At 55.4% G+C, this 23,482-nt stretch overlaps 1 protein-coding gene across 5 annotated transcripts; it reads right to left on the reverse strand.

The window, feature by feature from the left end:
- Positions 1-216: 216 nt before the first annotated feature.
- ITGAX (integrin subunit alpha X) lies at positions 217-22,749 on the reverse strand. 5 transcript variants are annotated; one of them, XM_047779983.1, is made up of 31 exons: positions 22,566-22,749; positions 21,892-21,980; positions 21,197-21,299; positions 19,821-19,924; positions 19,311-19,381; positions 19,076-19,190; positions 17,247-17,377; positions 16,972-17,117; positions 16,578-16,731; positions 16,128-16,272; positions 15,848-15,921; positions 14,776-14,905; positions 14,547-14,689; positions 14,242-14,382; positions 13,939-14,148; positions 11,601-11,731; positions 11,311-11,468; positions 11,003-11,157; positions 9,918-10,049; positions 9,770-9,843; positions 9,419-9,560; positions 6,958-7,074; positions 6,782-6,861; positions 6,607-6,690; positions 4,631-4,709; positions 4,429-4,536; positions 4,248-4,331; positions 3,441-3,554; positions 3,196-3,297; positions 2,822-2,932; positions 217-1,731 (listed from the first exon to the last, which is right to left on the reverse strand). In XM_047779983.1, the coding sequence occupies exons 2-31, from the start codon at positions 21,950-21,952 to the stop codon at positions 1,633-1,635; spliced, it is 3,498 nt and encodes a 1,165-aa protein (XP_047635939.1). In that variant the 5' UTR covers positions 21,953-21,980; positions 22,566-22,749; the 3' UTR covers positions 217-1,632. The 5 variants fall into 5 exon arrangements, 4 of the variants coding, with proteins under 4 accessions (XP_047635939.1, XP_047635938.1, XP_047635941.1 ...); XM_047779982.1 differs by having other exon boundaries at positions 22,561-22,749; XM_047779985.1 differs by lacking the exons at positions 21,197-21,299; positions 22,566-22,749 and having other exon boundaries at positions 21,892-22,028.
- Positions 22,750-23,482: the final 733 nt, after the last annotated feature.

The raw sequence follows: 23,482 nt of genomic DNA on the forward strand, positions 1-23,482 counted from the left end.
ACCATGAGGTTGCGGGTTCGATCCCTGGCCTTGCTCAGTGGGTTAAGGATCCAGCGTTGCTGTGAGCTGTGGTGTAGGTCTCAGACACAGCTCGGATCCTGAGTTGCTCTGGCTGCAGTGTAGGGGGGTGGCTACAGCTCCAATTAGAACCCTAGACTGGGAACCTACATATGCCACCGGTGCAGTCCTAGAAAAGACCAAAAAAAAAAGGTATAATACATTTGAATTATAGATACAGTTTAATTTCTTGGCTCACAGTCACTCATCTCAGCATTCAGATATTTCTATAGAAAATGCGCACTGGAATTTCATTCAGTATTAATTTTGATGACCTTCGGCTAAGCTGCCCCAATTAGGTTTTAATTTTTTATTCACAACATTTATGTTTAATCACAAAAATTAATTTTTGTGCGTTGATCCATTTTTGTGATTTGGGGACATACGCAACATGATATAATACAATGCTTTAATTTAAAAAATAGAACATGATAGCATTCATGAAAAATGCAAGTATGATGAAGGTAAGCAATAGTGTACAAAGGAAAATTGTGTGTCAAAATAGCACTGTTACCTGAATGTTATTGTCCAAGACTCATCTCCACAAAAGGCCTTAATTTTTTTTCCCCACCCATGATACACGGAAGTTCCTGGGTCAGGGATGGAACCCGTGCCACAGCAGTGACAGACAACACCAGGTCCTTAACCTGCTGAGCCACCAGGGAACTCCAAGGCCTTCATGTTAGACTTTTGATGAATCACCAGTAAATGTGCATGCATGTGTTGTGTGTGTGTACAGTTATTCATTTGTTGATGCAAACATTTAAAATACAGAATTATCAGCATGTTCTGGCATTTCTCATTTACTGTATTTGACGCCTCAAAATTGAAAGTGGTCTGCGAGAGACCCTGGAGCTGGCTGGGCAAAGGGGCATCAGGATAGCGCCCCTTTTGGCGTGGCGGGGGCGAGGGGGAGGCCACTCTTACCTCCCAGCCAGCAATATTGACCATATTAGAAGCCAAATGTACAAGTTCCAATGTGCAGGCGTTTCATCCCCACACCCGTGTGTGCAACAGGAGCCCAGATGCAGAGGGCCAACCTAGGAGCCATAGTATTCTACCAGAAATGGGGGTGACAGAGCGGCCCAGCCCATCTCGTGCTGTGTGTCCAGAGCCAGCCTCTGGAAATGGCATTGCATTCCTAAAATCAAGCTAGAGGGGGGCAGAAGTTACCCTGCGAGGAATGGGGGAGCCGCTGAAGATGGCTGAGGATGAGGCCCTTGTTCAGTCCTGTGCTGCGCAAAGACCACGGGTGGCTGGTGGAGGAGGAGAGACTAGTGCCTGAGGCTATGGCGCATGTCCTTCTAGGTGGAAATTCCAAGTTAAGTCCTGGGGGGTGGGGTGGGGGGGGCCACAGCTGGGCGCCTGTCCTGGAGTTTCCAGTTGGAGCCTTGATGAGACCAATGGCCCTTCCTAGGCAAGGTGCTTCGTGCAAACACACCGCATCCTCCCAAGAGAGAAGGCAGCCTGATGGTGGCCTCCCTCCGGGTGGAGCGCCTGCTCCCCATCAGGCTTGACTTGGGGGAGAGTAAGAGGCCAGGAATGTAGGTGCAAAGGCAAACAGGAGGGAGATTCTTATTGGGCCACTTGGGGGTCTCCTGTCCCACTTGGTGGGACGGTCTGTCCATTTGCTCCTTCCATCATTTCCTTGTACTGACGTTTGAAGAAGCCAACCTGTTGGGGAGGCAGGAGGAGAAAATCAGGATGCCCCGTGGAGGAGAGGAGAAGAGATGAGGGGGAGGGGGAGCCATCACCCCTCCGGACCCCCTTCTGTGTTCCAGCACCGCGCTCGGAACTTCACAGAAATTGCAACATTCAGACTTTGCTGCAATTCTGTGAGCTGGGTAGAATCACCTTCAGAATGAGAAACCCAGACCCAGCAGAGACCAGGCACTTGCCAAAAGTCAGGGAAAGAGTCAGTGGAGGGGTCCACACCAAATCCAGGGCTGGGATGTTCTGTTCTAATCTGCCATCAAGGAAGCCTGTAGAGATGGAGTTCCCGTCGTGGCTCAGTGGTTAACAAATCCGACTAGGAACCATGAGGTTGCAGGTTCGACCCCTGGCTTCGCTCAGTGGGTTAAGGATCTGGCGTTGCTGTGAGCTGTGGTGTAGGTTGCAGACTTTGGCTCGGATCCTGCGTTGCTGTGGCTGTGGTGTAGGCCGGCAGCAATAGCTCCGATTAGACCCCTCGCCTGGGAACCTCCATATGCTGTGGGTGCGGCCCTAGAAAAGGCAAAAAGACAAAAAAAAAAAAAGGAAACATGTAGAGAGGTGACGACACGTGGGAAAGAAAGAGAGACAGATTAGAGGAGGCCGGAGAATCCGATAGGAAGGCACAAACATGGGCACAGCAGGGGACTGGTAATGTCACAGGTGGCAAGGGGTCTCTCACATGCAGTGACTCAGGAAGAAGGTATGTACCTGACTCCTTGGTGAGCTTCTTTCTCACTTTTTAGGGCCACACCTGTGGTGTATGTGTTCCCAGGCTAGGGGTCTAACTGGAGCTGCAGCTGCCGGCCTACAGCACAGCCACAGCAGGGCTGGATCCAGGCCCACATCTCTGACCTATGCCGCAGCTTACAGCCCTCTTGGATCCTTACACCACGGAGCGAGGTCGGAGATCGAACGCACACCCTCATGGGTACCAGTGAGGTTCATAACGCACTGAGCCACACTGGGAATGGCTCACACGGCGCTCTTTCTTCCACTGTAGAAAGGGCGGGATCCAAGGCTGGCGGCGTCAGGCATGGGGTGGAACCCTCACCTTGTACAGCAGGGCTGTGATGAGAACCAGCAGCAGCAGTCCTCCCACGGAGCTGCCCACGATCAGGGGGACGGGGTTATAGACCTCATACTCTTCCAGCACCATCTCCATCTGAGGGGGGGATCGGAAGCTCTCAGGCCTTTGCTGTCCCAGACCCCTCCCGGATCCCCCAGCCTTTCACGCCCTCCCCTCCTTCCTCGGCCCGGCTCCCAGGGGCGCCACACAGAGGCTCTCGTGGGCTCAGGGACCTGCGTCCTGCCCAGGGACCTCCGCCCTTCCACTGTCCGGGCTCGCAAGCCCCCCACCCCGCAGCCCAGATTTGGCAGCGGGAGCGCTCTCGCCAGCCCGGCCGCTGCCCGTCACACGGCCACTACCTGGGCTCTCAAGAACGCCTCCTGTCCTGGAAGCTGGGAATACACGGATCTGTCAAAGGCGATCTCGGCCACGCTGACGACCAGCACCTTCTTCTGCGCCGTCTGCGGAAGAGAAGGGGGGCGGAGAGCCGAGAGCGAGGCTGGAGAGGACGCGGGGTCAGAGGGCAGCCCGGCTGGAGGGGACCCAGGCACCACCTCGGGCCCCCCTGAGTCTGGGAAGGGGCTCTGCTGTTGGGCCCACGCACCTGGCTGATCCAGTCAAAGCTGAGGTTGCCCCGCAGGCTGAAGTCAAGTTCCTCCTGGACGCCGAAGGAGGGGACGTCACAGCGGAACCTCAGGCAGTCGGCCATGGAGCAGTTCTGGGGGTGGGAGAAGTCGCTTCAGGCCAGAGAAAGATGGGTTTGAAGGCAGGAGACAGCCTTCAACGGTCTGATTGGAGGGGAGCAGCCATATCTGCCCCCAAGCAGCCTGTTCAGCAGACATCCATCTGATGCTGGAATTCTCCTGTGATGCAGCAAAGTTATGGATCTGGCTTTGTCACTGCAGCGGCTTGGGTCGCCACTGTGGTGTGCGTTAGACCCCTGGACTGGGAACTTCCACATGCTGCCAGGGCGACCAAAAAAATTAAAAAAAAAAACAACCTGGCAGTTCCCACTGTGACGCAGTGGGTTAAGAACCCGATTAGGATCCATGAGGATGCAGGTTCGATCCCTGGCCTCGCTCAGTGGGTTAAGGATCCAGTGGTGCCCCAAGCTGCAGTGTAGGTTGCAGACGGGGCTCGGAACCAGCGTGGCTGTGGCTGTGGCTGTGGTGTAGGCCGGCAGCTGCAGCTCCGATTCGACCCCTGGCTGGGAACTTCCAGATGCTGCGGTGTGGCCTTAAAAATAAAAGAAGAGGAAGAAAATAAACATAGATAAATAAATAAAACAATAACGACAAGAAAGAAAGAGAGGGAGGAAAGAAGACAGTCATCTGATGTCATACAGATTTCGGAATTCAAGTCCTCTGAAGCTCGGCTTCCAGTTGGGAGACAGCAGGGGGGGCCCCCTCACCAGCACAGGATTCTTCTTAAAGTGGGTCAGGACGTCGGACTCCGTGGCTGAGGTCCTCTCTGAAGAGCACTGAACGGACAGGTTCTAGGAAAAGTCCCAGGGAGAGAGCATCTCCTGGGTCATCAGGGCCTCGGGTCCGGGTGGAGGGCACGAGCGGGGAGCCGGACACAGCTCTGGGTACCTGGGGGTGGAAGATCTCCACGTCTGTCCACACGGCCACCCGGTTCAGCTCCACGGGCACTGAGAAGGCGATGATGACAGGCAGGTCCCTCTGTCCCAGGTTGTTCACCTGCCCAGAGGCCAGGGAGGGGCAAAGCTTGAGCCCCACAGCCCTCCTGAATCCCGCCCCGGCCCGTGCTTCTGAGTCACCCACTGGCACCTGCCTGGTATCTGTGCTGGGCCTGGCTCCTGCGCCCCTCCTCTGAGGCCGAGAAGTTGAGATACTTGGTGGATTGTTCGTGGCTGGGGAGAGAAGAGGCGAGGGTGGACGGGAAGGTCCCTGAGGGCCTCTTGGGGACGTTCTGGTTGGGAGCCCAATAGGACGGTGGCCAGTGGGCCCTCGGGGTGGTCTGGGGCGAGGTCTTGGGGGTAATGCGAGGGTCGGGGCGTGGGGCTGGGCTTCAAGCTGGGTGCAAGGTACTGGCAGAGGAAACTGCCCAGGGGGCTGGGCAGGGGTGCAGTGAAAGGGACCGAGAGCTATGCCACCAACTCAGGGCCAGGGGGCCGGGGTTGCCCCTCTCAGCACAGAGGATGCTGGATGGACATGTGGGATGCGACAGAGGCTTCCAGAGGCTCCAGCTGGTGTTGTTGGCAAGTGTCTAGGGACGCGCCCTGTGTGGTCTCTGCAGGGTCTCCCTAGGACCCTGCTCTCTGGTTTCCTGGCCTTTTTCTGGGCCTGGGGCTTGGAGGTGTGGGGGCTCCTATCACAGGCTCTTCGCTGGGTCTCAGTGTAAAACCCCTCCTGAGGCGGCCCAGGCCCATCTGAGATGCCATGGCCACCAGCCTGGCCCCTCACTTCCACTCCACTCCTCGCACACCAGTCCTTTGCCTGTGCCGTCCAAACTCTAACCCCTACCCTCACTCTGCACTCTCACCCCTCGTCTACGGGGGCGGGGGGCTCCCCACAACACCCTAGCCTTGTCCCAGGGCCCCCCGAGGGTCCCCACCCACAGAATCACCACTGCCGAGCACAGCTGGGCTGTCGAGTCACACACACCTCGACGGCTGTGTCCTGCTTGTGGCCCCCGCAGGCAGGTGTGATAACCCAGAGCTCACAGCCACGAGCCAGCCCCCAGCCTGCCCCTGCCTGGGCCGCCCAGAGCCCCTGCTGGCAGGTGTGAATGCAAGTGTGCAGCCCCGGGCAGGAGGAGGAGATCCAAAGAGGCCCCTGGGCAGAACCAGCAGGGGAGGGCGCCCAGGCGAAGCCCCAGGGGCCTGTGTCACGTCACCGAGTGCCTAGATCTCACAGAGGCAGCGGCTTCTGTCTGCTGAGGATTACACGTGATAAGGCTCAATAAACCTTGGCGGACTGTCACATGTGTCCACACGGAGAGTGACCACAGCGCTGTGCCTGGAACACGCCAGAGGCTGGGAAGCTGTCTGCCAAGGAAGGGACCCGCTCAGGCCCTTGACTCCCCACTCCTTCGGGTCAAACAGCTCGCCCGCCCCTCCTTGGGCAGCACTGAGGGGCGTTTCCTCTCACCCCCCCAGCTTGTCCCTGGTACCAGCCTCTGCAGCCAGCAGGGCCTTTCCCCGTCCTTCCCCAGGGAGACGGGGAAGAGGAGGGGGCTTCCAAAGCCCCGCACGCTGTACACCTGCTCCTGCCGATGAGGACCTGTCCTGCCCAAATGCCAAGGGCTCAGGCCAAGGCCACGGACCCTTGACCGTCTGGCTGAGGCCGCCCCCGACAGGGGGCTCTAGCGGCCCCTGCCTCCTTGGGCAACTCACGCAGCCTCGGGTGCGGGACCCCGGGCACAGCCTTGCTGAGCTTCTGCCTCTCATCAGGCAGGGTACCCTGGCCCCCACCGAGGCTGTCAGAACCAGAATTCAGGGGCCACAGCTTGTAGGTCTTAGGGAGTCCTGGACAGCCTCGGGGCTTTTAAGGAAGGCTTCTGAGAACTGCAGCCTCTCTCGAGTGGAGGCTGTCAGGACACCCCCACCACAATTGCTGTCAGCCCAGGCAGCCCGCCATAAACCCTCTGGGTGCGATGGGCACGTGCTGCTGGCTGTGTCACCTGCCAGTTGAAAGGGTGGCATAAACCTTAAACACGGCACACGCTCAGCTGCTGCGGAGGGTGAGAATTCCCCGAGCCCCAGCGGAGTGACGGAGGGGGACCCTCCGGGGGCCGTGGTGTGGCACCTGCTGATCACGGTGTAGACGGCATACTTCACCGGGAGCTCCAGCCGGGAGGTGGTCTTGCTCGTCCTGGGGGTGTTGTTCTCACTGGCAAAAGAGGAGGATGCCCGGTGGGCAGGGGCCCCGGAGGAGGAGGCTGGGCGGGAGGGGGCGCGGGCCCAGGCCTGGCCCTGCTCACCTGCTCACGTTGGCCGTCAGGAGCAGCCGGTCTCCCAGCTGGGCCTTGGGGTTGACATCAAAGGTGACCACGAAGGTGACCTGAGGAAGAGGAAGGACCAGGGGGAGGTGACCGGGAGAGGGGGCGTGAGACGGGGCGGGGGCAGGCGGGCAGGCGTGGGCAGAAGCCAGGCTGACCTGGGCGCCCTCCCGGAAGATGAAGTGGTTGAGGCCACAGCGAGTGCTTCGGGGGCCCTGGCTCTGGGTGGGGGTGCTGTCACAGTTCACGAGCAGGGAGCGTGGCTGCCGCTGGTTCTAGGGACACACAGATGAGCAAAGGCAGGTGAGCATTTGTTCATGTTGCAAAGACACTCCGTCAAGTAGTGGCAGCTTCCTGGAATCTACCTTAAGGTTAGGGTTTTTTTTTTAATATCCTTAAACACCATCTAGACAAAGTTTCTCCTAAGGAAGAAATCCCAGAGTTATTAGCATATTTCTCTCTTTTATTTATAGTTATGTTTTAGGGGTGGGGCGGGTACAAGTGTGGGATGCATAAGTTCAAGGGCCAGGGATCAAACGTCACAGCAGTGACCTTAGCTGCAGCTGTGACAAAGCTGGATCCCTAACCCACCACGCCACCAAATAACTCCATTTATTGTTCTTTTTAGAAGGTTTCTACCATTTGATCCAGCAATCCCACTCCTGGGCATCTACTCAGAGAAAACCACGATTCACAAAGACACATGTACTCTGATGTTCATTGCAGCACTTTTTGCAATAGCCAAGACATGGAAACAACCTAAATGCCCATCAACAGAGGAGTGGATCCAGAAGATGGGGTACATCTACACAATGGAATATGACTCAGCCATTAAAAGGAACGAAATACTGGCATTTTTAGCAACATGGATGGACCTAGAAATTATCATGCTAAGTGAAGTCAGCCATACAATGAGACACCAACATCAAATGCTCTCACTGACATGGGGAATCTGAAAAAAGGACAGACTGAACTTACTTGCAGAACAGATACTGACTCACAGACTTTGAAAAACTTATGGTTTCCAAAGGAGACAGTTCGGGGGGTGGGGGGATGCGCTGGGGTTGTGGGATGGAAATCCTACAAAATTGGATTGGGATGATCATTGTACAACTATAAATGTAATAAATTCATTAATTTAAAAAATAAATTAATTTTAAAAAATTTAAAAAATAAAAGGTTTCTATTATGAAAATTTTGAATCTACTCAAAAGGAGAGAGACTCGGAGCTCCTGCTGTGGCTCAGTAGGTTAAGAACCCGACTAGTATCTGTGAGGATTTGGATCTGATCTCTGGCATCACTCAGTGGGTTAAGGATCCGGCGTAGCCACAAACCTTGGTATAGGTCACAGATGTGGCTCAGATCTGGTGTTGCTGTGGCTGTGATGCAGGCTGGCAGCTTCAGCGCCAATGTGACCCCAGCCTGGGAACTTCCATATGCCTCAGATGGGGCCCTAAAAAAAAAAAAAAAAAAATCTGTTTCTTTGACTCTTCATGGGCCTGGTTCTGTCTTTTAGAACAGGGATTGCCATGTGACTGCCTGGGACTAATTTTTATAAATAAAGTTTTATTGGAACACAGCCATAATCATTCATGTACACGTCATCCATGGCTGTTTTCACTCCATCAGCAGAGCTGAATAAATATGAAGACACTGTATGGCGGACAAAGCCAAAATATTTACTATCTAGCCCTTTAGAGATAAACTATGCCAAGCTCCGTACTAGAGTAACCAATAAATTCAACTCCTTCTACAGAACAGTGTTTTAAAATATTCGAAGGCTGAGATACATTTTCTTCTAAAAGAGGGATATCAATACAACATGGAATCCAGAGAAATGTAAGGCAGAGTCTCTGCTCTCCTCACATTAGCAGCCTCCTGGGACCCCACTCCTGAAGGTGGGTTTAGAATGCCAAGCCCAGGGATGAACACAGAAAGAGCTGAGGCAAGCCCCAGCCAGCCCAACCACATCCATCCAACGACAGTCAGCCCAGCCCTCTTGGCCTGCAAAAGTCTGCTAATCAAGAGCAGCCCCAGAGGTCCCGCTGTGGCACAGTGGGTTAAGAATCCAACTGCAGGAGTTCCTGTCGTGGCGCAGTGGTTAACGAATCCGACTAGGAACCATGAGGATGCAGGTTTGATCTCTGGCCTCACTCAGTGGGTTAAGGATCCCGCGTTGCCGTGAGCTATGGTGTAGGTCAAAGAAGCAGCTTGGATCCAGCGTTGCTGTGGCTGTGGCGTAGGCTGGCAGCTGCAGCTCCAATTCAACCCCTAGCCTGGGAACTTCCATAGGCTGCAGGTACAGCCCTAGAAATGGCAAAAAGACAAAAAAAAAAAGTCTAACTGAAGGAACTCAGGTTACTGTGAAGGTACGGGTTTGATCCCCAGCCCTGAGCTGTGGGTTAAAAGATCTGGTGCTGCCACAGCTGCGACCTATGCTGCAGCTGCAGCTCAGATTCAATCCTTGGCCCTGGAACTTCCATATGCAGCTGATGCAGCCATAAAATTAAAAACAAAAACAAAACCAAAAAACCAGTGGGGGCCCCACTTGAGCCTTGAACCTAGCCCACAGGAGTCTGCTGATCCCCAGCCACCAGCCACTCCAGAGGGGACAATACCTGGGCCTCTGTCACACGTCGGTAAGACAACCCTGGCGGGTAGAAGAAGGTGATTGTGGTTCCATAGGAGTCCTCGCCATCATTCCGCACTGTCACTTCCAAGTTCAGCTCAAGGTTACTCCCCACCACCAGGGTCTTCAAGCTGGGCATTGGGGTGGAGGATGGGAGATGACGGAGGCTAGAAATGGTGTGGGGACGAAACACCGAGTGGGGAGGCGGGGGAGAGATGGGGACAGGATGTCTGGGTCCTGAGCACCGGGCGGAGATGCTAGGGACAGCCAGGAGCAGGAGCTCTGGGTTCCAAGAAGGGGGCTGGAGGACCAGGGCAGGTCTAAGGGGCTGGATGCTCACCCCGAGACCCCAAAGGTGATGCTCAGGTCGTCCTGGCAGACGTGGTCAGCGCCACAGTTCTTCTCGAAGGGGAGCTGAGAGGGAAGGCCAAGCAGGGTTGGAATGCACCCCCGCCACCCTGTTCGGAAAAGCCAACCCCGGGACTCACCAAGGCCGTGAAGTATCTCTCAGCGTCCACTGCCAGCATGGGCTGGAGCTTTCCGAAGCCAGGGATGGGCTTGCCCACCAGGGAGTAGTTGAGACGCAGGACGACAGGGGCCATTGAGTCCTCCACGCAGGCCTGAGGCACAGATGTTGGAGGGAGCAGCTGGCTAAGAAACGCAACCACTCGCTGTGTCCCATCTTCTCATTCACAAAATGGGGTAACGACGGTCCCAACCTGCCCCGATCAACGATCTGTGCCAGGATTCCTCCTGCAGGATCTGCGCTGTGGTCGCCCTTCGTCCTGAACTCCTTCCCCCCGCCTCCCCCCTGGCTCACTCCCTCTGCTCGGCATCTTCCCAAACTTCATCTGTTCCCGGAGGCCTCCCGACACCCTCTCTGTTCTCACCCTGGCTTTATCTTGCTTCATACCCTTCACCACCACCTGACATCTATTATTTAAGAGCTTGATTGTTTTTGCCTTATTTTTCATTATTATTATTAGTTTTAGGGCCGCACCCTGCGGTATAGGGAAGTTCCCAGGCTAGGGTTCGAATTGGAGCTACAGCTGCTGGTTTAATGCCACGGCCACAGCAACGCCGGATCCGAGCTGCTTCTGCAACCTGCACTGCAGCTCACAGCAATGCCAGGTCCTTAACCCACTGAGCAAGGCCAGGGATCGGACCCGCGTCCTCATGAATGCTTGGCAAGCTCTTAACCCACTGAGCCACAGGGGAACTCCAATTGTTTTGGATCGTCCCCTGAGCTCCCCATGGACACAACTGTTTTGGCCCCTGCTGGCTCCCTGGCACCAAGAAAGGGGCTTCTCTGAGAGCAGCAGAACCCCAGCCCACTGCCCCATGGCTCTCTGATGCAGTTGTCCTCTTTTCCCTGAAATCCAGCGTCGTAGCCTCTGGCAGGTGCAGCCAACCTCATCCATCCGTCCCCTCACGCACGGGCTCACGGGCTGGCCTTCTGCCTGCCACGTGCTGGGCCTGCGCCACGAGGACCAGAGCACCCCTGTGCTCTCCCTGCCCAGCCCGCTGCCGGCCTCAGAATCGCCTCCATCCCCAGGCCCGAGGCCCCCCTCACCGGAAGGAGCAACCTCACAGTCTCGCAGTGCTCTGACAGCCCCAGGACTTGAACACGAGTCAGATTCCGAGTTTTTGTCTCCTTGAAGACGGCACGAGGACTCAGGCGGCCAGGGTCGAGGGTCAGGTCAAGGGTCACAGAGCTCTGGAGGTCACCTGGAGGGGGACGCAGGGGATGGGAAAGGCTGAGAGAGGGAGGAGCTCCCCGGTGGGCAAGGGATGAGGCAGGAGGAGATGGGCGGCCCGGGCTTGGGGACTCCCAGGGTCAGGCTGTCCTGGGAGGGGTGAGGGGTGGGGGAAGCAACTCACCCAGACGGGTCTTAGGACTTTCATAAATCTGGAGGCAGACAGTGGCGTTCCCCAGATCCTGGACGGAGCTCGTGTGCCACGGACACTCAAACAGCGACCTGGCGATCTCTTTGGGTAGGATGCGGATGTTTGCCCAAACCCTGAGCACGGGTCTGCTCCTGCAGGCAGAACGCTGAGCTGGGGACCGGCCCTTCGTCCTGGGAGGACAACCCGGGACGGAGGAAGGGAGGCTGGTGCCCTAGGCAGACCTGGGGCCCCCCCCGGGCAGTGTCTGGGAAGGCTGTTGTCACCTGAGCAGCAGTGCATGCCCCTGCGCCCCCACGGCCAAGTCCACCAGTCCATCCATGGTGAGGTCCTGGCCCCCACTCAGCGAACGGCCGAAATACTGGAGCCTGGGGGAGAGCTGGGAGCCTGCGACCCGCTGGCCACAGAGGGAGAGGCAAGTTAGATTTGGGGGCGGGGGTGAGAAAAACAGAAGCCACAAGGTGAACAGGGAGGTAGGGATGTGGGAGACAGGAGGAAAGAGTGAGTAGTAAAAAGACGACTCTGAGAGTGACCCACACGTGGGTGGCAGCCGCAGCTTGGATCTCGCATTGCTGTGGCACAGACCAGCGGCTGCAGCTCCAATTGGACCCCTAGCCTGGGAATCTCCATATGCCGCGGGTGCAGCCCTAAAAAACAAAAAACAAACCAACAGAAAAGACGCACCTTCAAAGAGGAGGCGGGGGCGGGAAAACGGTGACTAGAGACAAGAGACGATTTCTGGGACACAAATGAAGAAGGGCAGATGGACAGACTGGCCTGTTTCCTCATCCACTCAGCTAGGTAGTCTCAGTTCCAATGCTGGCTCCTCCACTTAAGCGCCATGAGGCCAGAGGCCAGGCGTCAGTCTTTCGGTGCCCCAATTTCCTCATCCCCCTCTTCCCGGAGCATTAAATGAATTACTTCACAGAGGGTTTTTTTGTTTGTTTGTTTTTTGTCTTTTTGCCGTTTCTAGGGCCGCTCCTGCGGCATATGGAGGTTCCCAGGCTAGGGGTCGAATTGGAGCCGTAGCCACTGGCCTACACCAGAGCCACAGCAATGCAGGATCTGAGCTGCACCTTCAACCTATACCACAGCTCACGGCAACCTTGGATCCTTAACCCACTAAGCAAGGCCAGGGATCGAACCCACAACCTCATGGTTCCTAGTCAGACTGGTTAACCACTGAGCCACGACGGGAATTCCTTCATAGGGTTCTAAGAACAGCACTTGGCATAAGGAATGAGCAGCAGGGCTGGAAGGACCCTCAGAGCTCATCCAGCCCCACCTCCCACTGCCTACAGAGCAGTCAATGCCAAGGCCACACAACCTTTAAGAGGCAGGCCCCAGACCTTGAAATCAGACCCTCTGATCCTGCGTCCAAGGCCCTCCTTTTGCTCCTGTAGCCACCCTGTCTCTTCAGAAGACAAAGGGAGACCAGTTCGGGATGGGGAGTGGCTGTATCTGTAGGCAGCAGATTCTTCTTTTTTTTTTTTTTCTTTGCTTTTTAGGGCTGCACCCATGGCATATGGAGGTTCCCAGGCTAGGGGTCAAATCAGAGCTACAGCTGCCGGCCTACACCAGAGCCACAGCCACGCCAGTTCCGAGCCGCGTCTGCGACGTACACCACAGCTCACGGAAACACCGGATCCTTAACCCATTGAGAGAGACCAGGGATCGAACCCACAGCCTCATGGTTGCCAGTCAGATTCGTTTCCACTGCGCCACGATAGGAACTCCCTGTTTATTTTTTAAAGTGGAGCTTCCTTAACTTTTGCCAGGGGACGCTTCCCTCACTTCTCAGGGAATCCTGCCCCATGAGGGGCTCCTGCCTATAGGCATTTGGCAGGATTACTGATGGCAGGAGAGAATAAAGTCAGGGCGTCCAGGGAGTGAAGGGGTGAGTGGACGGGCAGACTGAGGCCACCAGAACTAAACCAACTGGCATCAGGGAGGGTCCAAGACATGGAGCACTGGGTTAGAGTCAGGAGATCGAAACCTCTCTCATCATCGTTCCTGATGCACTATACACCCTGGAATGTCTCTTATCTTCCCCACACCCTAGATTTCATCTTTAAAATGGCTTTTTTTGGTCTTTTTTAGGGTGCATATGCAAGTTCCCAGGCTAGGGGTCGAATTGGAGCTGGAGCTGCCGGCCTACGCCAGAGCCACAGCAATGTGGGATCCAAGCCGCGTCCGTGACCTACACCACAGCACACGGCAACGCCGGATCCTTAACCCACTGAGCGAAGCCAGGGATCGAACCTGCAACCTCATGGTTCCTAGTCGGATTCATTAACCACTGAGCTATGACGGGAACGCCTAAAATGGCTTTGTTAATGCCTGGCCTATGTACCTTGTAAAACTGCTGGGGGATTAAAAGCCTTCAATGGAGAGCTTACTCAAGTATCAGGTCCCCATACAAAGCAGGGAACATAGCAGGTAATGCTACCATTTCTCAAATTCCACAGATTTTCTTACTGACTACAAGGTGCCCAGGGCCGGATGAAAGAGGTAGGATGAAGAAAAGGATGATGTTCCAGGTGACAGACAGGGAGAAGCCAGAAAGAGGTTGTGACAGGGACAGGGACAGGGACCAGGCCTCACCTGGCTGTGGGAGGGGCTGATGCCCAGCTCCGAGGTTCCGTGAAACAGGTAGACAGCACCCCGGTTGTCCTGCTCCCCCGGGGCCCCGATGGCCACGTCCGTCAGCCTGTCCCCATTCACATCCCCCAGCGCTGTCAGGGCTGCCCCAAAGCGGCTCCAGGGGTGGCCTTGCTCCCCGCGGAGAACGACCCGGCACTGCCACTTAGCCCTCTGCAGGACGAAACCAGGGTCAGGCCCCAAGCCAGGCAACCTCCCCCACACACACCCAGACCCCACCCAGCCCGGGGCTCAGCAGCCACTCACCCCCTGGGGCAAGGGACACACGGACACCTGGCCCCCCCGGGTCTGCTCGTAGTAATGGGGGGCCCCGATGAGGACCAGGTCGGAGCTGCCATCTCTGTTCACGTCCACGGAGCAGAGGGAGGCCCCAAAGTAGGAGCCGACCTGGAGGGCGGAGCCTGCGGTCACCCCACCTGCCCCCCCTCCCAGAGGCGCCCCCTTCTGGGCTGGGTCCCGCCTCTCCCCAGACACCAGCACCTCCCCCAGGGGCCCCACGCCCCCTTCATCTCCTGGCCCTCTGCCCCTGGAGACCCTCCTCCACACCCGACCTGGGTCCCTGCGACTGCAGCCTTCGGCTTCCACTGTCTGGACACCTGGGTGAAGATGACCGCCTTCCCGGTGTGCTGATGGCGCGGGGCCCCCAGGACCAGGCTCTGTACCCCTTTCCAGATGACCAGCTCCGCCGAGTAACCTGGGGGGGGGGGGGACCAGGCCTCAGCACGGAAGCTTCTCCCGACCCCAGCCCCTGCCCGTCCCCCAGCCGCAGCCTGGCCTCACCCAGGTACGAGTCCCTCATGTCCACGTCCTCCTGAGACATGTTGATGAAGGCGGGTCTCCTATGTGCGGGGTACAGGAAGGCACCTCCGGACCAGCTGAAGCTCCCCACAGCCCCCAGAACCGGTCCGTCCTGGGAGGAAAGGATTCCAGGGCTGAGCAGGTGGGAAGAATTAGAAGACAGCCTATTCCAAAGCAACACCTGCTCTCGACTCCACCATTCGTCTTTCATCTTTTTTTTTTTTTTTTTTTTTTTGGCCACATCTGCGGCATATGGAGGTTCCCAGGCTAGGGGTCTAATTGGAGCTACAGCTGCTGGCCTACACCCCAGCCACAGCAACGCTGGATCCCCAACCCACTGATCGGGCCAAGGATCAAACCTGCATCCTTTATGGATACTAGTCAGATTCATTAACCACTGAACCACAATGGGAACTCCTAAAAAAATATTTAAAGTATAGCTGATCTACTACATTCTTTTTTTAAAAAAAACACACTATAGTCTTTATTATCTTCATTTTACTTTATTTATTTTCTTTTTAGGGCCACACTAGTGGCATATGGAAGCTCCAAGGCTAGGGGTCGAATGGGAGCTGTAGCTGCTGGCCTACGCCACAGCCGCAGCCACACCAGATCTGAGCCCTGTCTTCAACCTGCACCACAGCTCACAGCAACACTGAGCAAAGCCAGGGATTGAACCCACATCCTCATGGATACTAGCTGGGTTCTTAACCTGCTGAGCCACCACGGGAACGCCCTACATTCTTTTTTATAATCTTTTCCAGTAAGGCTTATCCCATGATACTGAATATGGTTCCCCATGCTGGACACTAGGGCCTTGCTGCTTATTTGTTCTCTGTGTAATAGTTTGCATCGACTAACCCCAAACTCCCAACCCATCCCTTTCCCACCCACCTTGGCAACCACGAATCTGTTCTCTGTGAGTCTGTGTCTGCTTTCCCGTGGGCCATATTTTAGATTCCACATACAAGTGATATCACATTGATATCCTCTCTTGCCTTCCCTCCCACGCCTCCCTCCCCTACGTCAGTGGCCTGAAAGGGGCCCCACTCACAGGCATGAACACAGCACTGAAGCCCTCCTGGGACATCTCCAACTCGAAGGAGCTACTGCTGATCGTCTGAGTCCCTGGGGAAAAGCATGACACCTAGGTTCCCGGGGGAAAGACAGGCTTTGTCCAATCCAAGAAGGAACTCGGTTTTAAGAGGATCTGATGTTGGAAACGAATACCCAAAGGGAAGGGTTGGTGTCCATGACATGGGGGTCCAGGGTCTAGAAGGAGAAGCATTTACAGGTAAGAGTGAATGAAGTGAGTTGTGCCATCGTTGTCTTACCCTCAATGGCAAAGATCTTCTCTTTCAGTTGGTTTTGAACATCTCTCAAAGCATCAAAGTTGTCCACTTTAAATATATGCGAGGGCTTCGATGCAATGTCCTTTAATTCTTCCAAGGATTTTGGCTGTCGAAAAGCGGATCCCACCTGCCCCCAACAAAGATGAACTCAGTGAAAATAATCATAGCTATAATATGCCTGCTGGATGCTGGCATACACCAATAACCCTGAAAAGTTAATACTATTACACCGAGTGTACAGGCAAGAAAAATGAGGCTCAGACAGCAACAAGGGGTTTATGGAAGAGGATCAGGGTCGCCCAGGCTGGAACAGAGTTTTCATCCAGAAGGTAGTTAGGAGCTGAGAAGGCTGGGGTTTCCATCCTTGAAAGGGAAGTCGCCTTAAGAGGATGTGAGGATAGGAAGCCGTGGAAGCCCACCCACCCATCCTACCCCAATTGCATAGCGGATGATGCCAGCGGCCTCAGCCTCGGGGATGACATCCTTGTAACCCAAGGGGTCGCCTATTTTCTGCCCGTCCGTGATAACGATGAGGATTTTGGAGGCATCTTTTCGGGCTCCCTTTGCAGCAATGAACAGTTCCCTTCTGTCAGGGAAGATGAGCATCCAGAAACCGGTGAACCGAGCCGCGGCTGGCCCCCGATGTCTTTATGAGCACGAGATGCCCCTTCCTTTGGGAGGGCCGCGTCCCACCCAGAGGCCCCGGGCTCGGGGACCACAGGCTGAATTCCAGTTGCCCATCTCTCCCTTCCTCTTGGAGACGGACGAGGCCCGAGGGCCGAGCCAGAGGCTTTAGGGGGAGGACCTGGGAGCAGTCAGGACTCACGTGACCTTCCTGATGGCTGAGGCCGTGTGCGTGTACCCTTGTAGCTGCTGTACAGAACTCAGTAGTCTTAGGGGGTTTGAGCTGGCTGCAAAGTCTCTGAAAGTGAAGTGCTCCTTGAACTTGCTGGAGAACTGCACCAGGGCGAACTGGGAGAAACACGGCAGGGCTGCGGCCGGGCCAAGACGCCAGAATGCCGAAGCTCCGCCCACAAGCCTCAGGGGCGGGGCGGGGCGGGGCGGGGCTGTGCACGCGCCTTCCTTCCCCTGAGGGCACACCTGGGCGTTGGAAGTCTGGAACTGCGAAATCACAGCCCTCACGAAGTTTAGCATTTTGGTAAAATCTTCGTTATCGATGCTGCCTGAGCCGTCGATCAGGAAGGCGATGTCCTGCTCCTGCCTTGGGCACTCTGGGGAAGGAAGTGCATCAGTCCCCCAGGGGGACACTCTCAAAGCCCAGGCTGAGCCAGGAGTGCCCACCCTCCCAGGGGCTGTCCTAACAGCTGCCTAGAACAGGGCCCCTCGGGCTCCTAAAAGTCTCTGAAGAGGCCACGTCTGTGATTTAGCTGCTCACACCCGGTTGATTTAAAAAAAAAAAAAAAGTGACAAGTCCTCCAATCCAGGTGGTGAGAAGCTGGGAGCCCCTCCATCTTCCTCCTCTGTCCTTGCTGCCCCGGGCCCTACCCTATCTTCTTCCCCAATATTCCTGCCATCCAGCAATAAAAGGACCCTGCTCCAGCCCCTGGACCAGGTCTGCCCTCGTTGGTCAGTGCAAAGCTGTTTTTGTTTTTTGGTATTTTGGGTTTGTTTGTTTGTTTGTTTTGCTTTTTAGGGCCTCACTCATGGCATATGGAAATTTCCAGGCCAGGGGTCCAAACAGAGCTGCACCTGCCCGCCTATGCCACAGCCACCAGGAGGATCCAAGCCCCGACTGCAACCTACACCACAACTCAGGGCAACGCTGGGTCCTTAACCCAATGAGGAAGGCCAGGGATCAACCCGGCATCCTCATGGATACTTGTCAGATTCATTTCCACTGCGCCACAAAGGGAACTCCCCAAACTGTACTTTTGTTAAATATTTTTACTGCCACTCCTGGCAACGGCCACACACTGATCCTATGCTGTTCTCAGCTTCATTCTGGGCCCCATTCTCTTCCTGGGCGAGTGCAGAATCTGTCCTCAGAAGCAGCAGCTCTCCAGGCTCTCAGAAATTCCTCTCCAGCTCCCAGCTTCCCCTTTCTGCCCCTGAGGCTTCCCACCAGAGAGAGGGGTGTCCTGGGTGTCCTGATGGGAGCCCAGGGGTCTGTGGGTGAATATAGAGCCTAGGAGGTGCTGGATGTCATTCAGGACCCTGGGTGTCAGTCTCCCCAAGGGCCTGAGTGTGAATGTGAGACAGGAGAGGGCTCTGGGTCTGCCCTGGGCTGGGTCTGAAAAACTCACTATTCTACCTTTTGGTCTCCCATCTGAGTCAGCACCAGGGAAGCAGGGCCCTGTGCCTCAACCTACACACACACACACACACACACACACACACGCGTACACCCTCACACATATATGCACATGTATACTCATATACACATCTGCATACACACACACATACCCATATACACACATATATTCATTCACACACATGTATATACATGACTCAGACTGTCCACGCCCTTCTCGCCTTCTCCCAGCCTGCTTCACAAACCAGTTGGTTATACCTCAGGATGCACTGGGTGAAAATAAGTGCCCTTCTCTTTAAAAATTATAAAGCAGCTGGCATTAACTGTGCCCTCACACACAGAAGGCATTGTGCCAAACCCTCGCCATGGATCATCGTGTGTTAATCTCAGAGGTGGGTGTGTTTTATCCCCATCAGACAGATGAAGAAACTGAGGCTCAGCGAAGGAAAGGCCATGGGAAAGGTCCTGCGCCGGGACAGTGATGGAGCAGGTGTAAAAGCTGGCGGTGACCCTTCCGGTCCATCTGGTCAGCTTTTCTTTTTTTCTGGGTCCCTCTTTTTTTATTCCCTTTGGTCAGAGTGTCTCTTTTCCCCACTGCCCTACCCCAGTCGGAAGTGTGGAGGTTTCCTCAAAGGACCCAGGGGCCCCAAACACTCACCCTGCAGGGCAGCTGGGATCCTCTGGGCCTGCTGAGACTGGGAGACGAGCAGGAAGCAGAACCCGGTCAGGTGCATGTTCTCCTGGCATGCATGCTGCACGGTGGGGCCGCAGGCCTGGGGGTGGAGGGGCCTGATGGGAGGAGTCGCCCCTGCTTCTGTCCCACCCTCCTGTCCCAGCGCCTCCAGGTCCCCATCTCCTCTCTCAGGATGTTCCAGTGACCCAGGGCAACTCACCAGCAGCTGAAAGGGCTTGGTGGTGGCCGCCATGGACAGGCCCAGGGACATGTTCACAGCCTCTGGGGGTACTGAGAGGACAGGCAGGTTCATGGTCACCCGTAGGAAGAGGTGGCTGTAAGATCTGGGCAGGGGCCACCTCAACTCTGGGAGATTAGTTCTCATGGGTGAAGGGGGCTTGTAGATCTTTTTTTTTTTTTTTTTTCCCTTGGCCACGCCTGCAGCCTGTGAAGTTCCCAGGCCAGGGACCGAACTTTCACCACGGCAGTGACCACACCAGATCCTTAGCCCACTAGGCCAATAGGGAACTCCAAGAGCTTTCAGATCTTGATGGAGCTATAGGGGTGCAAGAGTGTGGTGGGTGGGACAGTTTGAGGGGGTCAGGAAACCAGTCAGAGGGTGAGGGTCTGCAGACCAAGCTGAAGCTGAGAAATGGGTCTCCTGTGCTCCCCGCAGGCTCCCAGAGCAGGGGAGCCTGGACCTGGGTCCCAGCCAGGAGCAGTGACTCACCCTGCAGGTGGATGGCCTCACACAGGCTCGTACTATAGTCACACCGGTAGAGACCACCTGTTTGGTTGGCAGCCCTTACCTCCTGGGGGGCTCCAACCACCAGCCTGGCAGGGGGAGAAGACAAGAACACAGCAGCTAAGAGTGTGGGCACTGGAGCCAGACTGCCCCTTGGCAAGTTTGTGTCCCCTCTCTGAGCCTCAGTTTCCTCATCTGTAAAGTGGAGGTTAATAACAATTCTTTTTTAATTTTTGCTTCCTTTTTTTTTTAAAGGGCTGCACGCACGGCATATGGAAGTTCCCACTCTAGGGGTTGAATCTGAGCTGTTGCCAGCCACAGCAACGCTGGATCTGAGCCCTGTCTGCGACCTACACCACCGTTCACAGCCATGCGGGATCCTTAACCCACTGAGTGAGGCCAGGGATCGAACCCGTGTCCTCATGGGTATGAGTCGGGTTCGTAACCTGCAGAGCCATGGTGGGAACTCCTAATGACAATTTAAGTTCTGCATGGACGAGATGTTTGTCATCTTTATTCCCAGGTGTGTGCCTGGCTCCTGAGACGTAGTAATAGATGCTCAATAAACATATGTTGAATGGTTGATCCCCACCTTGTAAATTTGTTGCGAGGACTAAATCAGTGCCCACACAGATGATCCTATTTACAGAGCAGAAACAGACTCACAGGCATGGAGAGCAGACCTGTGGTTGCCAAGGGGGAGGAGGAGGAGGGAGTGGGATGGACGTGGAGTTTGGAGTTAATAGATGCAAACTATTACGTATAGAATGGATAAGCAATGAGGTCCTGCTACACAGTGCAGGGAACTCTATCCCATCACCTGTTTCTAAATTTTTTTTATTATAGCTGGTTTACAGTGTTCTGTTCATTTCGGCTGTACAGCAAAGTGGCCCAGTGATACACATAGATATACACGTTGTTTTTCTCATATTATCTTCCATCGTGTTCTGCCACACGTGATTGGCGAGAGTTCCCTGTGCTGGACACCAGGACCTCATTGCCTATCTCCTCCAAATGCAATAGTTTGCATCCTCTAACTCCAGACTCCCAGTCCATCCCACTCCCTCCCCGCCCTTAGCAACCACAAGTCTGTTCTCCATGTCCATGAGCCAATCATTTGCGATAGAACATGATGGAAAGGAACGGTAGTAGGAGTACAGTGCCCCAGAAATACACAAAGTCAGCTGTGGTTGTCAAGATGGCACAATGGCCTTTCTTTGGTCCAGCTTATCAGAGCCCTGGGGGAACTGCCACCGGCAGACCGAGGAGAGTTTGTACATAAGGAGAGGGATGAGCCGAGAGACAGACCCTGGGCAGGGGAGGAGCTGAGAGCCAAAGGTCAGACACCACTCAGTCCTCACCAGTTGGCATACTGGACCACGCTGTGTCCAAACCCAGCACTGTCCACACGGAAGATTGTCGGCTGGTCTGTGTCCAAGTTGAAGCAGAGAGAGGAAGCTAGCGCTGGGGAGGAGGGCGAGAGGACAAGCTTCGGAGAAGAGTCTTCCTCCTGCTCCATCCCCCCCAGCCCCCAGCCACCCCCGTCTCCCACCAGCTCTCCCCTCCTGGCACAACACCCTACCATCTCCTGGTCTTCCAGACCCTCAGGCTCAAGCTTGCCAGCCCTGCTTCTCTCCCTCCCTTGATCCAGAGATAGCTCTGCATCCACCAGTCTTCCAGCAGGTTTCAGTTCTCCATTTCCACAGAGCAACAGCCAAGCTCCAAAGACACTCCTTCCCCACCCCTACACCTGGGCTCCTATGAGAAGGAGTCCAGGAAAACTTGGGGCCAAAGGGATGCTGTGGATGGGTTGACTTATTCTGCCTGCTTGAGAAACCTTTGGATTGTGCCGGCACCTAGCCTCTCTTCCAGCATCTTTTGAACACCCCCCAAATAGATTCCTCAGTATCTTCTCAACCTCCTTGAACTTCAGATCCCAACCCGAGATAACTCAAGATCCCTCCCTTAATTGCTGAGTCCAAAACGTGTGTCCTCAGCCCTCTCTCTCTCTGCACCCCCATCCCCTCCTCCCCCTTCATGGAGATCCCCGGCTTACCCAGCACCAGGAGGAGGCCTATCCTGGTTCCCATCATGATTGGAAGGTCAGATGTGGGCATCAGGGCGCCTGAGCCACCAGAAGAAGAGCTGGACCAAGGTACCAAGGAAGCAAGTGAGTAGAGAGGGGGTCAGGAGGCTTGAGGCAGGGAGGGAAGTTGCCTGCATGACTCAGAGGTGGAGGGCGGAGAATACAAGCAAGCCAAGCAGAGAAGGGGGCCCGGCAGCCCACACATGCTGCATCCAGGAGTCTCTCTAACCAGCTCTCTTGCTCTAAAGCGGCTTCTCTTGTCTCACCATAAACTCGGGCAGATGCAAATCTCCTGCCCTGCGCCCCCTCTCCCAGGATCCCTCATCCTACCGGTGAAAGCTTCCCCCTGACCTTGAAACTTCGGTTAACCTGGGGAGGGGAAGGGGCAGATGCTGGGGGCCGGGCGGGGGTGGGGGGATGTCAGAACCCTAATGGAGACCCCTCCCCCACCTCGGACCCTGGACCCATGGTGTTTTGCTTGTATGTTCATCATTTAAGCAATAAGCCTCATTTGAGGCTGATTATGCAAGCCTTCTGTTGGCAGAGGGAGAAAAGACAAACCACAGGGCCCCAGCCCTAGGGTCAGTGGGGAAGGCAAATAGGTAAACAGTAAGCCATTGCTGTGAGAGGAGAGGGTACCTGACCCAGGTTGGAAGGGTGTGGATTTCCACGAAGCCTTCTTGGCAAGCAGTGGCCCTTGATCAGCGTCTTGAAGGCAACCCGCTCTAGGGGAGCCTATTTCGGAAGGGGCAGCCGAACCGGGAAGAGGCTTGAGACAGGAGGGCAGGGTGTCTTAGGAAACCAGCCATAGGAACAGAGAGCCGGAAGCGGGAAGTGGTGAAAGATGAGGTCAGTTTGGGAGGAGAGCAACCAGCAGCGGGCCTCAGGGCCTGGAAAGTCCCCTGAAGATCTATTCATCTTCTCTTGAGCACAGAGGGAAGCAGAGGAGCAAATGCAGAAGAGCAACTGAGATCAGCAAACATACTTGTTAGAAAGCTCATTCCTTGTGCCACAGCAGGAATGCCCCAATGAAAAAGAGATTAGGCTGGAATTCCCACTGTAGCACAACCGCAACAAATCCGACTAGGATCCATGAGGAGGCGGGTTCGATCGCTGGCCTTGCTCAGTGGGTTGAGGATCCGGCGTTGCCATGAGCTGTGATGTAGGTCGCAGACGTGGCTCGGATCTTGCGTGGCTGTGGCTGTGCTGTAGGCTGGCGGCTACAGCTCCAATTCAACCCCTAGCCTGGAAACCTCCCTATGCCAAAGGTGTGGCTCTAAAAAGCCAAAAAAAAAAAAAAAATTGAGTTCTTTCAAGTTCTCTATGCCTGAGTTTCCTCTTCTGCAAAGTGGGGGTGATACAAACACACACCTCCTATTGCTGCTGGGAAGGTTGCTAGAAAGAGGGACCCGATGGGGCCTGAGTTCCTTGGGAGCTAGCTGGAGACAGATGAGTCAGGAGGGAGGTGAGGGGGGCCTGTAGGTGGCCTTGGGGACAAACTGAAGGCTGACTGGTCACTGGGGCATGGACAGTGGTGATCGTCCTTGAGCTAGAGGGCACG

This window comes from Phacochoerus africanus, chromosome 5, assembly GCF_016906955.1.
Source record: "Phacochoerus africanus isolate WHEZ1 chromosome 5, ROS_Pafr_v1, whole genome shotgun sequence".
Taxonomy (NCBI): Eukaryota; Metazoa; Chordata; class Mammalia; order Artiodactyla; family Suidae; genus Phacochoerus; species Phacochoerus africanus.